Raw genomic sequence first — 13,347 nt, forward strand, 5'->3', positions numbered from 1 at the left:
CCCGGGGAGTAAAGAGTCCAGCTGCTCTCCGGCTCACGTTATGCAGACATGTGACACGTATGTCCTGTGGGGTTGTCCGCAGTCCTGGGACACGGGATCTACCAGTCGGCACGCATGTCTTGGGGAGTTTAAAGGAAGGCTTTACGTTCGCTTAGCATCGCCTTGTTTTTACACGATGACAACATTTAATAAACCTGCCTGGAAACCACCAATAAGTTGCTGTTTATGGAACGATTCTGCCGGAGTCTCACAGCACCAGGGGGCACTATTAATAATCAGGTCTCAGAGGGGGCACTATTAATAATCAGGTCTCAGAGGGGGCACTATTAATAATCAGGTCTCAGAGGGGGCACTATTAATAATCAGGTCTCAGAGGGGGCACTATTAATAATCAGGTCTCAGAGGGGGCACTATTAATAATCAGGTCTCAGAGGGGGCACTATTAATAATCAGGTCTCAGAGGGGGCACTATTAATAATCAGGTCTCAGAGGGGGCACTATTAATAATCAGGTCTCAGAGGGGGCACTATTAATAATCAGGTCTCAGAGGGGGCACTATTAATAATCAGGTCTCAGAGGGGGCACTATTAATAATCAGGTCTCAGAGGGGGCACTATTAATAATCAGGTCTCAGAGGGGGCACTATTAATAATCAGGTCTCAGAGGGGGTACTATTAATAATCAGGTCTCAGAGGGGGCACTATTAATAATCAGGTCTCAGAGGGGGCACTATTAATAATCAGGTCTCAGAGGGGGCACTATTAATAATCAGGTCTCAGAGGGGGCACTATTATCAAGTGGGTCTACAGAGGTAACACTAATGTCAAGTATGGTCACAGAAGGGGCACTGTTACTAAGTGGGTACACTGTTATGAGATGGGGGCACAATTACAAATTAGGGGCACAGAAGGGGCATTACTAATAAGTGGGGCCACAAAGAAGTCACTAGTACTAAGTGGGAACACATAAGGGGCACTATTACCAAGTGAGGCTACAGAGTACGAAATATTACTAAATGGGGATACAGAGGGGCACTGTAACTGAATGCAGCCATAGAGAGAGCACCATTACTTACTGGAGCCACAGAGGGGGGACTATTACTAAGTCGGGTCATGAAGGGAGAACCATTACATATTGAGACCACAGAGAGGGCATTATTACTTAGTGGGGCCATGAAAGGGGTGGTATTATTACTATGGAGGGGCACTGGAAAAAGGGAGAAGCAGCAGTATGGAATGTTTGTGGGCAGCCATGAGTCATGGCTGGAAGAAGTCGGCATGGTGGTCTGCGCTCAGATAGAGAAAATTAACTAGTCCGATCAGAGAATACATCACCTGTGATCACTGAAGGTATCTGCACTGTCACATACAAAAACTGGTGCAATTTAATGGCAAAGACATCAGTTAGACAATTGGCACCGTGTGACGATATATTGTTTTTTGCTATGTTCCACCATAACCTGCGAGCTGCATTGCAGGACCACAGAGAGGGCATTATTACTTAGTGGGGCCACAAGAGGGGTGGTATTATTACTATGGAGGGGCACTGGAAAAAGAGAGAAGCAGCAGTATGGAATGTTTGTGGGCAGCCATGAGTCATGGCTGGAAGAAGTCGGCATGGTGGTCTGGGCTCAGATAGAGAAAATTACCTATTCCGATCAGAGATGACATCACCTGTGATCACTGAAGGTATCTGCACTGTCACATACAAAAACTGGTGCAATTTTATGGCAAAGACATCAGTTAGACAATTGGCACCGTGTGACTATATATTGTTTTCCGCTATGTTCCACCATAACCTGCGAGCTGCATTGCAGGACCACAACCACGTGCGTTTGCTGTGACATCAGTATGGCATTGTTAAGACGCAGTTCTTTGTGCATCGTATAGAGGATTTATGTACATACTGTATGGGGGCATTGTTCGGGCCCCGGGTGTTGCTATAAGTGCAGTGGTATTATATAGATAGTATATGGTGCCATTATATGCACACTATAAGAGTTCTTACATGTTGTATAGCAGCATTATTTAGGCACAATATGGTGATATTATATAGGCATCAGGGGCGTAACTATAGAGGGAGCAGGGGATGCGGTTGCACCCGGGCCCAGGAGCCTTAGGGGCCCATAAGGCCTCTCTTCTCCTTATAGGTAGCCCAGTACTATGAATAAAACATTATAATTAGGGGCCCCGCTACACATTTTGCATTGGGGCCCAGGAGCTTCAAGTTAAGCCTCTGATAGGCATGGTTGTATTAGATGGCCACTGTGTGAAGTTATTATTGACATGCTGTATTTGGCTTCTGTTTGGCAGTGTTATGTGAGCACGATATGGTGGTATTACCTGGGTTCTGTCTGGCAGTGTTATGGGGACTTACATGACCTTTATGGTGGCATTGTTTGCGTTCTGTCTGGCAGAACTTTGTGGACCTACAGTATATGGTGGTATTAGTTGGGTTTTGTCTGAGAGTGTTATATGGACACCATATGGTGGTATTATTTGGTTTCTGTCTGACAGCGTTATGCAGACATATATGGTGGTATTATTTGTGTTCTGTCTGTCATGATTATGTGGACACCATATGGTGGTATTATTTGGCTTCTGTCTGTCATGATGATGTGGACACCATATGGTGGTATTATTTGGCTTCTGTCTGTCATGATTATGCGGACACTATATGGTGGTATTTGGATTCTGTCTAGGAATATTTAGTGGACCAATATGTTGGCACTATTTGGTTTCTGTCTGACAGCGTTATGCAGACATTTATAGCGGTATTATTTGGGTTCTGTCTGGCAGTATTATGTGGCCCTATATAATCTTTATGTTGGTATTCCGTGGCCCTATAGTATATGGTGGTATTATCCGTGTTCTGTCTGGAAGCATTATGCGGACCTACAGTATATGGTGGTATTATTTGTGTTCTGTCTGGCAGTGTTATGTTAACCTTTAGGCCTATGTGGTGGTATTATATGGATTGTGTCTGGCAGCATTAGTTTTATGCATACGGTGGTATTATTTGGGCTTTGTCTGGCAATACTATGTGGACGCTGTATGATAGCCTTATAAGAGGACAAGGCATGGTGGTATTATTTTAGTATTGTTTGTACAGGATGAGGGCAGCTACAGACCGCTAGACCCTGAAGCCGCTCATCGTGTCAGAAGACACATTTTAGTTGCAGTTCTCCTTTAAGAGCATTGCACACTACAGAGACGGGTAAACGGGGACAATCACGGTATGTTTAGTAAAAGGTGATATATAAACATTAGGCCGATCCCGTACGAGACGTTCACCATTCACCGGTAACTGCCTGCGAGGAATATGCGCTGGCGTCGTCCACGCTGTCTGTCAGCTGACAGCTGCACTAACTCACGGCTGACAGGCTGTAATTAAACGCCGTCTGAGATATGTCAGCGACGAGGCCGGAGGAAGCCGACACCTAAATAAACGGAAACCATCCCTACAGGAAGCGGCGGCGGACAGGAAAGGTCAGATCCCACGCCGCAACAATGTGGCTAATTGTGCAGTATTAAATGGGCACTGAGTATGGCACTATTATATGGGCACCGAGTATGACACTATTATATGGGCCCCGAGTATGACACTATTATATGGGCCCCGAGTATGACACTATTATATGGGCCCCGAGTATGACACTATTATATGGGCCCCGAGTATGACACTATTATATGGGCCCCGAGTATGACACTATTATATGGGCACCGAGTATGACACTATTATATGGGCACTGAGTATGACACTATTATATGGGCCCCGAGTATGACACTATTATATGGGCACCGAGTATGACACTATTATATGGGCACCGAGTATGACACTATTATATGGGCACCGAGTATGACACTATTATATGGGCACCGAGTATGACACTATTATATGGGCACCGAGTATGACACTATTATATGGGCACCGAGTATGACACTATTATATGGGCACTGAGTATGACACTATTATATGGGCACCGAGTATAACACTATTATATGGGCACCGAGTATGACACTATTATATGGGCCCCGAGTATGACACTATTATATGGGCACTGAGTATGACACTATTATATGGGCACTGAGTATGACACTATTATATGGGCACCGAGTATGACACTATTATATGGGCACCGAGTATGACACTATTATATGGGCACCGAGTATGACACTATTATATGGGCACCGAGTATAACACTATTATATGGGCACCGAGTATGACACTATTATATGGGCACCGAGTATAACACTATTATATGAGCACTGAGTATGACACTATTATATGGGCCCCGAGTATGACACTATTATATGGGCACTGAGTATGACACTATTATATGGGCCCCGAGTATGACACTATTATATGGGCACCGAGTATGACACTATTATATGGGCACCGAGTATGACACTATTATATGGGCACTGAGTATGACACTATTATATGGGCACTGAGTATGACACTATTATATGGGCACTGAGTATGACACTATTATATGGGCACCGAGTATGACACTATTATATGGGCACCGAGTATGACACTATTATATGGGCACCGAGTATGACACTATTATATGGGCACCGAGTATAACACTATTATATGGGCACCGAGTATGACACTATTATATGGGCACCGAGTATAACACTATTATATGGGCACCGAGTATGACACTATTATATGGGCACCGAGTATAACACTATTATATGGGCACCGAGTATGACACTATTATATGAGCACCGAGTATGACACTATTATATGGGCACCGAGTATGACACTATTATATGGGCACCGAGTATGATACTATTATATGGGCACCGAGTATGACACTGTTATATGGGCACCGAGTATGACACTATTATATGGGCCCCGAGTATGACACTATTATATGGGCCCCGAGTATGACACTATTATATGGGCACCGAGTATGACACTATTATATGGGCACTGAGTATGACACTATTATATGGGCCCCGAGTATGACACTATTATATGGGCACCGAGTATGACACTATTATATGGGCCCCGAGTATGACACTATTATATGGGCACTGAGTATGACACTATTATATGGGCACTGAGTATGACACTATTATATGGGCACCGAGTATGACACTATTATATGGGCACTGAGTATGACACTATTATATGGGCACTGAGTATGACACTATTATATGGGCACTGAGTATGACACTATTATATGGGCACTGAGTATGACACTATTATATGGGCACTGAGTATGACACTATTATATGGGCACTGAGTATGACACTATTATATGGGCACCGAGTATGACACTATTATATGGGCCCCGAGTATGACACTATTATATGAGCACTGAGTATGACACTATTATATGGGCACCGAGTATGACACTATTATATTGGCACCGAGTATGACACTATTATATGGGCACCGAGTATGACACTATTATATGGGCACTGAGTATGACACTATTATATGGGCACTGAGTATGACACTATTATATGGGCACTGAGTATGACACTATTATATGGGCACTGAGTATGACACTATTATATGGGCACTGAGTATGACACTATTATATGGGCACTGAGTATGACACTATTATATGGGCACCGAGTATGACACTATTATATGGGCACCGAGTATGACACTATTATATGGGCACTGAGTATGACACTATTATATGGGCACCGAGTATGACACTACGGTATATGTCAATACTGAAGACAGATGTATATGTTTATTAAATATAGGCAGTCATCCAACTGGCAGCTTTATGTAACATTTTGTGCCCTTTCATAATAATAGAGCCCCCTCAAAGTAATAGACACCCCCTATGCCTTTAAGAGTAACAGTGCCCACCTCTGTGTCCCCTCAAAATAGTAGGGTTCCCCTTGGTGTTCCCTCAGAGTAAGCGACTTCTGGACCGCCTGCAACCGACAGCTAACAGTCAGGTCAAACTTCCTCAGTAGAGTAATACAGCCCCCCGTCTGTACCCCTCAGAGTAATAAAGCCCCCTCCCTTCTGTACCCCCTCAGAGTAATACAGCCCCTCTTCTGTGCCCCGTCAGAGTATTACAGCCCCCCTTCTGTACCCCCTCAGAGTAATACACCCCCCTTCTGTACCCCCTCAGAGTAATAAAGCCCCCTCCCTTCTGTACCCCTCAGAGTAATAAAGCCCCCCCTTCTGTGCCCCTTCAGAGAAATACAGCCCCCCTTCTGTACCCCCTCAGAGTAATACAGCCCCCCTTCTGTACCCCCTCAGAGTAATACAGCCCCCTTCTGTACCCCCTCAGAGTAATAAAGCCCCCCTTCTGTACCCCCTCACAGTAATAAAGCCCCCCCTTCTGTACCCCCTCAGAGTAATACAGCCCCCCTCTGTACACCCTCAGAGTAATAAAGCCCCCCCTTCTGTGCCCCCTCAGAGTAATACAGCCCCCCTTCTGTACCCCCTCAGAGTAATAAAGCCCCTCCCTTCTGTACCCCCTCAGAGTAATACAGCACCCCTTCTGTACCCCCTCAGAGTAATAAAGCCCCCTTCTGTACCCCCTCAGAGTAATAAAGCCCCCCCTTCTGTACCCCCTCAGAGTAATACAGCCCCCTTCTGTACCCCCTCAGAGTAATAAAGCCCCCTCCCTTCTGTACCCCCTCAGAGTAATACAGCCCCCCCCTTCTGTACCCCCTCAGAGTAATACAGCCCCCCTTTCTGTACCCCTTCAGAGTAATACAGCCCGCCTTGTGTGCCGCTCAGAGTAATAGCTACCCCGTTGCCCCCAAACCTCCGTCCAGCAGTCAGATCAAACTCATCATCACCCGCGTTGCTGCCTGAAAGTTACATCATGTAGAACCGTGTGGAACATAACCCGACCCTTCCTCTGACTCTGGCGCTTGTAAGGGGCTCCCCTCAAGGGTTAAAATGTTGCTATGGCAATGGACTGTGAAATGTGCCAATAGTTGCGCCAAATTATCACATACACCAAAATTAAATGGTTGTGGCTAAACAGAGTATGCCTAAGAAGACATTTACTGATTGGCTGAGGGTCCCCACATAAAACAGGACAATGTCTGCTACATGACATGAGACGTTGGGTGACCGGCGGCCCGCAGGACGTCCTGTTGGAGCGCCAGTGGAAATAGGTGCAGAGAGACTCCGAGGTTGTGAGAGGCGCTGCTGGAGTGCTGCGTAATGAAGATGCGATGGTCTGCAGAGCGAGCAGTACACAGACCCCGGTGGGAAGCAGACTGCTTGGAGAAGCCCCTTAAGCACAGGGTACAGGAACTGGAGGCCATCTGCCAATAGGGGCAATGCAATTGCGCCATCACCCTGAAGTGGTGGCGGACAGCTAGACGGAGATCCCCGCCCAATGAACCAGTGAGGCCGGCCTCAGTAAAGCTGCTAGGTGTGCATGCCGATGCGGGCAGAACGTTAGCAGGTCTGCTATAGGAAGGGTAACATTACGGACACAAACATTGCATAGTGACCCAGAATAACGGGCCCTCCATAATGTCTGCTGTGTGTTGTCTCTATTGTCTTGTACATTCTCTTTGAATGAGGAATGAATCAGTGAAATGTGTGCTGCAGTTTACACCGCTGAACGGGTTAATGTCTGAGCCAGCTCTGTCTGGAAATGTATCATTCTATGTTGTACGTTTAGAGTCATGTGACTATGCTTGATGGTTGTTGTCGGTCTTCTGTTCCGGTCCTAGCCCAGCAAGGATCCCACACAGACACCTTCCGTTCTGCGTGGGCTGGAATGGAGGAGGCTGAGAGACATCCCCAGCCATCCCTGGGCCTGTTACACCCAGGAGATGCCGGTGGAGTTATCCCACAGATGGAGGGAGAGTGAAAGCGCGCGGGAGACAGTGAGAGAACAAGAGCGAGAGAACGAGAGAGAAAGAGAGAGAGAAGAAGAGAGAGAGCGAAAGAGAGAGAACAAGAGAGAGAGTAAGAGAGAAAGAGAGCAGAAGAGAGAGAGAGCGAGACAGAGAACAAGAGAGAGAGCGAGAGAAGAAGAGAGAGAGAAGAAGAGAGAGAGAGTGAGAGAAAAAGAACGAGAATGAACCACCATCGCAGTGTGGATTGTATGCCAAATGGAAGTGCAGACCGTTAGAGAGCTGGAGAGTAGAAGAGGTGTTTGTGCTGGGCCCGGAGCCCTACAGATAACTGGGACTGTAGATTCCTCTGTGAACCTGCGATTTCCTCCCTGTTGCACCACTTTGTGATTTCTGCACCAATTCTCCTGTTCGTAGGATTTGCATTGTGATTGGACTGTAAATAAGTTTTCACAAGTAAAGGAGCGCTGCCAACCATTCCTGGCTTTGCAATTAAAACCTACTCTGTGAGTGTGGACCAGTTCTTTCATCATCCGGATTCACTGCAGAGGATGGAACGGTGGCGTCACCCGTGACAACCCATCATCAAGTTAAACCGCACTGTGGGTTACCCTTTGGTAGGCCTTCCATCAGCTACTTGGACAGGTCCCGTGCTACCCTCAGGGTGGGAGATGGTAGAGCCTTGTGAGCCCTGTGACAAGGCCCACACTCTACCCCGCTGTCTCCTAGGCTGAGGGCCCACTCCTCAGATGCTGCAGTTGTGCAGATTTCCATTGCTTGAATCTTGGTCATGGACTGAGTTATTGAACAAGACATTGTACGTGTATATGAGAACCAGCATTCCTAAAAGACTGCATTGAAGTGGTAATCACCAAAGTCTACTGCAGAGTCTGTAACCGATGACCTTTCACTTCGGTGCAGACCCCGGCGGTCAGAAGAGGGAAGTGGTCACAGACTCTACACTGCACCGCCGAACTGGAGCTGCAGGCGGGGTGAGTAGAATTCTGCACAGCCGGCGGACCACATAAAATGAGGCTGTGGGTCATATTCGGCCAGGCACTGCACCTACTGTGTACTACTGGTTGCACAGTCTTCAAGCATGGTTCTAGGTACCACAACTTGGTCCCAGACCTCTGATTCTGGGTCGTGGCGGCTTGCTGCATTTGGCTCTATCGACACTCATAACCTGCAGCCCTAGAGATCAGTGTCCTCTACTCTAGTGTACATTTTTGCCCAACTGGAAGCAGCCAATGAGACGAGAACAATGTGGAACAGGTAAAATATTTCTCCTCCGAGAGAAAATACTGTAATCAATGGGACAAGTCAACGGCCAGGATTTAATAACAGGTTAGTAGGGCAGGAGGGTGAGGAATTCCAAGCACTCCATGGCTGGGATCAAGTCAATCACAATGGGATCTTCCTGCAATTAGTTGTGTGCCAGACAAAAAGGACATATGGCGGCCAAGTGGTAGAGCATCGAGGGACCCACCTGGTGGATGAAACACATGGAGGACTCATAACTTCAATGTGCAGCTGGAATAACACCATGGGAGGATGAGGTGCTGGCCAGGCATGCGGGGACAGGCTTACACTGGAATGTTCAGGACTTGGGGCTAGTAGTCCTATATAAGGAGACATTCCTTCTTCTGGTTTTCAAGGACAATATAATGAGAGGTTTGATGCAGAAGGGGTCTTTGTCTGAAACCAGATAAAACTATTTGGCTTGTTAACCTGTTATAGGCTGGTTCTATTGATTATGGTACGAGTGACTTCACATCATCAGTGTCATGCCACTTGGCATCACACTCATGAAATGTCCTTCGATTGGCAAGTCTTTCAAAAGTTCCTATGGTCTGTCTCTTGAATAGAAAGGAGCCAATAGCGGCAGCGTTGAGTATATCGATCTGCCGGTTGTGGTTAACATCACTACTGCCAATCACATAACTGTTTCTGTTTACCGGAAGAGGGCAGGTGGCCAATCCCAAACCTCAAACGGTGGAGTGACAGACTCCTAAAATGCAGAGACAATTTTTGTACTTCAAGCCATGCCTCTAACCCCACCCAGACCCCTATGTGCCCCACAGAGCAATAGTGCCCTCTCTGTGTGGCACAGGGTAATAGTACCCATCATACGGTAGTAATGATGCTCCTTTAATGCCCCGATACAACAGTGATGCCCTCTTAGTGCCCACCACAGTAAAGGTGCCACCTTTGTGCTCCCCTCACAAAGTATGTAGCCTTAGTGCCCCTATAGAGTATGATGCTTCTTTCGAGCATCCATTACTATATGATACCCCCTTAGTGCACCATCGCAGTAGTGATGCCCACCACACAGTATGATGCTCCATTAGTGCCCTACTGATGCCCCTCATACAGTAACGACTCCCCTAAGTGCCCTCCCCCTAATGATGCCCCCCACATAGCAAAGATGCTTCCGTAGGGCCCTCATACAGAACAAGTGCCCTCATTGATGCCACTCATACATTATGATGCCTCCTTTTTGACTCCCTCTCCCCATTACACTCACAAAGCTGGTTTGCATCCCGCTGTCATCTCTAACCCAACCTTGCCCCTTGGCAGCCGTAGTCGCAGCCGCCACAATGGGTCCTGATATTGGCGCTGTGTGTTCCAACTTATGGCAATAGTTAGCTGCAGTGAGCAAAGGAGAAAGGTCAGATCTGAGATGACAGCAGGACATGTGGCGGGATAGAGGGACAGCGCCTGAAGTCCGGGATGGTCCTACTGGATCTAGGATGATTGGGATGGCTGCAGATGACACTCCATCTCTACACTCAGATCTTGGCATCCATTGCGAGAAAAATTTTGAAAGCATCTTTTCACATAACCAGAGAAAGCAGCATGAAACAAGTCAAAATTAGTACAAAAACAGCAAAGTAAAGAGGTCATGTGACCATTGGAGAGCTTCGCCTACCTGACCACCTTGGTGCCGTTCCTCATAACTTGCATATCCACCATACAGCCGCCATTCACATACGATGCCAGGTTCAGCTCGGAGAACTCGGCCTGCAAAAAGGAATACATTATTAGTCATTCTGAATGATATTTAATTCTGGTGACAAGCAACATGGCTGCTATTAAAACTCCCACGAGGGTTTGTAGTCGGCCAGGACATCATCCTGGTCCCCTCCACAATGTCATACATGTATTATCTCCTGTGGATGCACTGTGCAAGCTGTCATGTCTATTTTCTGTATGTGGGTTGCACAGCTGCAGCGTCTGAAGGGTTAACGTAAGAGATGAGCGAGCACCAAAATGCTCGAGTGCTCGTTGCTCGAGTCGAACTTTCCGCGATGCTCGAGGGTTCGTTTCGAGTAATGAACCCCATTGAAGTCAATTGAGGACTCGAGCATTTTTGTATATCGCCGATGCTCCGCACAGGTCATGACTTGTGAAACACCAGAAAACATCAGAAAGTCATGGAAACACCACAGAAACGGATAGGAAAGGGCAGGGGCAGCATGCATGGCTGCATCTGAGGCTCCCAGGTCCCACTATTAAGCCAAAATGGGGGCAAGAGCCTGGCGTCACCCCCATAACAATTTACTTGGGACAAACCCTCATTAGCAAGGCACACACGCTGGCACATCTTAGCTAAGCACCACACTACCTGCAACCAAGGACAATCACTGCCTGCAGGTGACACCGCTGCCTCTTCTCCTGGGTTACATGCTGGCATTGCTGTCCAACCCCCCCGCACGACCCTGCGTCCACAGCGCACACAATGCTGTTGAGAATTGATGATAAATTGACGTACGATCATCATTCCAATCCCGTGCCACCTCCGTCAAAAAATTGTCAGGAGCCGCAAACGTGGGCATAAAGGGGACTCAGGTGCCAGCACTTCTACACATGTCCACAATGCAGCAATACTCTGTGTGGGAAGCACGTGAGCGGGCCCAGGGTCAGGCTCGGTCCCAGCCTCCACCTTGTGTGACCCAAGGTGCCGCGAGTTACATAGCAATGGGGAATTCATGTGTCCCCACACAATTCATTCTGTGTAGGTGTCAGATAGCTCAACGCCACAATGGGAAGTCTTTGTGTAGAAGAGAAGGCTGAGAGGAGACTTAAAGGGGTTGTCCCGAGGCAGCAAGTGGGTCTATACACTTCTGCATGGCCATAATAATGCACTTTGTAATGTACATTGTGCATTAATTATGAGCCATACAGAAGTTATAAAAAGTTTTATACTTACCTGCTCCGTTGCTGGCGTCCCCGTCTCCATGGAGCCGACTAATTTTTGGCCTCCGATGGCCAAATTAGCCGCGCTTGCGCAGTCCGGGTCTTCAGCAGTCTTCTATGGAGCCGCTCGTGCCAGAGAGCGGCTCCGTGTAGCTCCGCCCCGTCACGTGCCGATTCCAGCCAATCAGGAGGCTGGAATCGGCAGTGGACCGCACAGAAGAGCTGCGGTCCACGAAGGTAGAAGATCCCGGCGGCCATCTTCAGCAGGTGAGTATGAAGACGCCGGACCGCCGGGATTCAGGTAAGCGCTGTGCGGGTGGTTTTTTTAACCCCTGCATCGGGGTTGTCTCGCGCCGAACGGGGGGGGGGGGGGTTAAAAAAAAAAAAAACCCGTTTCGGCGCGGGACATCTCCTTTAATAGCTGTCTACAAATATCTGAAGGGCTGTCACAGTGCAGAGGGATTAGCTCTATTCTCATCTGTACAAGGAAAGACTAGAAGCAATGGGATGAAACTGAAAGGGAGGAGACACAGATTGGATATTAGACAGTGAGGGGATCAATGAGTGGAACAGGTTGTCACAGGAGGTGGGGAGTTCTCCTTCAATGGAAGTGTTCAAACAAAGGCTGGACAGACATCTGTCTGGGATGATTTAGTGATCCTGCACTGAGCAGGGGGTTGGACCCGATGACTCCGGAGGTCCCTTCCAACTCTACCATTCTATGATTCCCTTTATTGGCACTCCCTGCCAAAGGAGTGTTGAAGCCGGGCTTGCAATCTACACTGGCCTCGGCTGCGTGTCATCCCTCTGGGACCAGAGCCTGGTGACACGTCAGCACTTAAAGGGGTTGTCCCGCGGCAGCAAGTGGGTCTATACACTTCTGTATGGCCATAATAATGCACTTTGTAATGTACATTGTGCATTAATTATGAGCCATACAGAAGTTATAAAAAGTTTTATACTTACCTGCTCCGTTGCTGGCATCCTCGTTCCCATGGAGCCGACTAATTTTCGCCCTCCGATGGCCAAATTAGCCGCGCTTGCGCAGTCCGGGTCTTCCGCAGTCTTCTATGGGGCCGCTCGTGTAGAATGCCAGCTCCGTGTAGCTCCGCCCCGTCACGTGCCGATTCCAGCCAATCAGGAGGCTGGAATCGGCAATGGACCGCACAGAAGCCCTGCGGTCCACGGAGACAGAGGATCCCGGCGGCCATCTTCAGCAGGTAAGTATGAAGACGCCGGACCGCCGGGATTCAGGTAAGCGCTGTGCGGGTTGTTTTTTTAACCCCTGCATCGGGGTTGTCTCGCGCCGAACGGGGGGGGGGGTGGGGGGGTG

General features: G+C 47.9%; 1 protein-coding gene across 1 annotated transcript in view; it reads right to left on the reverse strand.

Moving 5' to 3' along the window:
• SYN3 (synapsin III) overlaps positions 1 to 13,347 on the reverse strand; it is a 318,593-nt gene that overhangs the window by 167,080 nt on the left and 138,166 nt on the right. Inside the window, exon 4 of the mRNA XM_066590171.1 lies at positions 10,747 to 10,838. Within this exon, the coding sequence (XP_066446268.1) occupies positions 10,747 to 10,838 (92 nt within the window). The remainder of the gene's footprint in view (positions 1 to 10,746; positions 10,839 to 13,347) is intronic.

The sequence above is a fragment of the Eleutherodactylus coqui genome, chromosome 2 (assembly GCF_035609145.1).
Source record: "Eleutherodactylus coqui strain aEleCoq1 chromosome 2, aEleCoq1.hap1, whole genome shotgun sequence".
In the NCBI taxonomy this organism is placed as follows: Eukaryota; Metazoa; Chordata; class Amphibia; order Anura; family Eleutherodactylidae; genus Eleutherodactylus; species Eleutherodactylus coqui.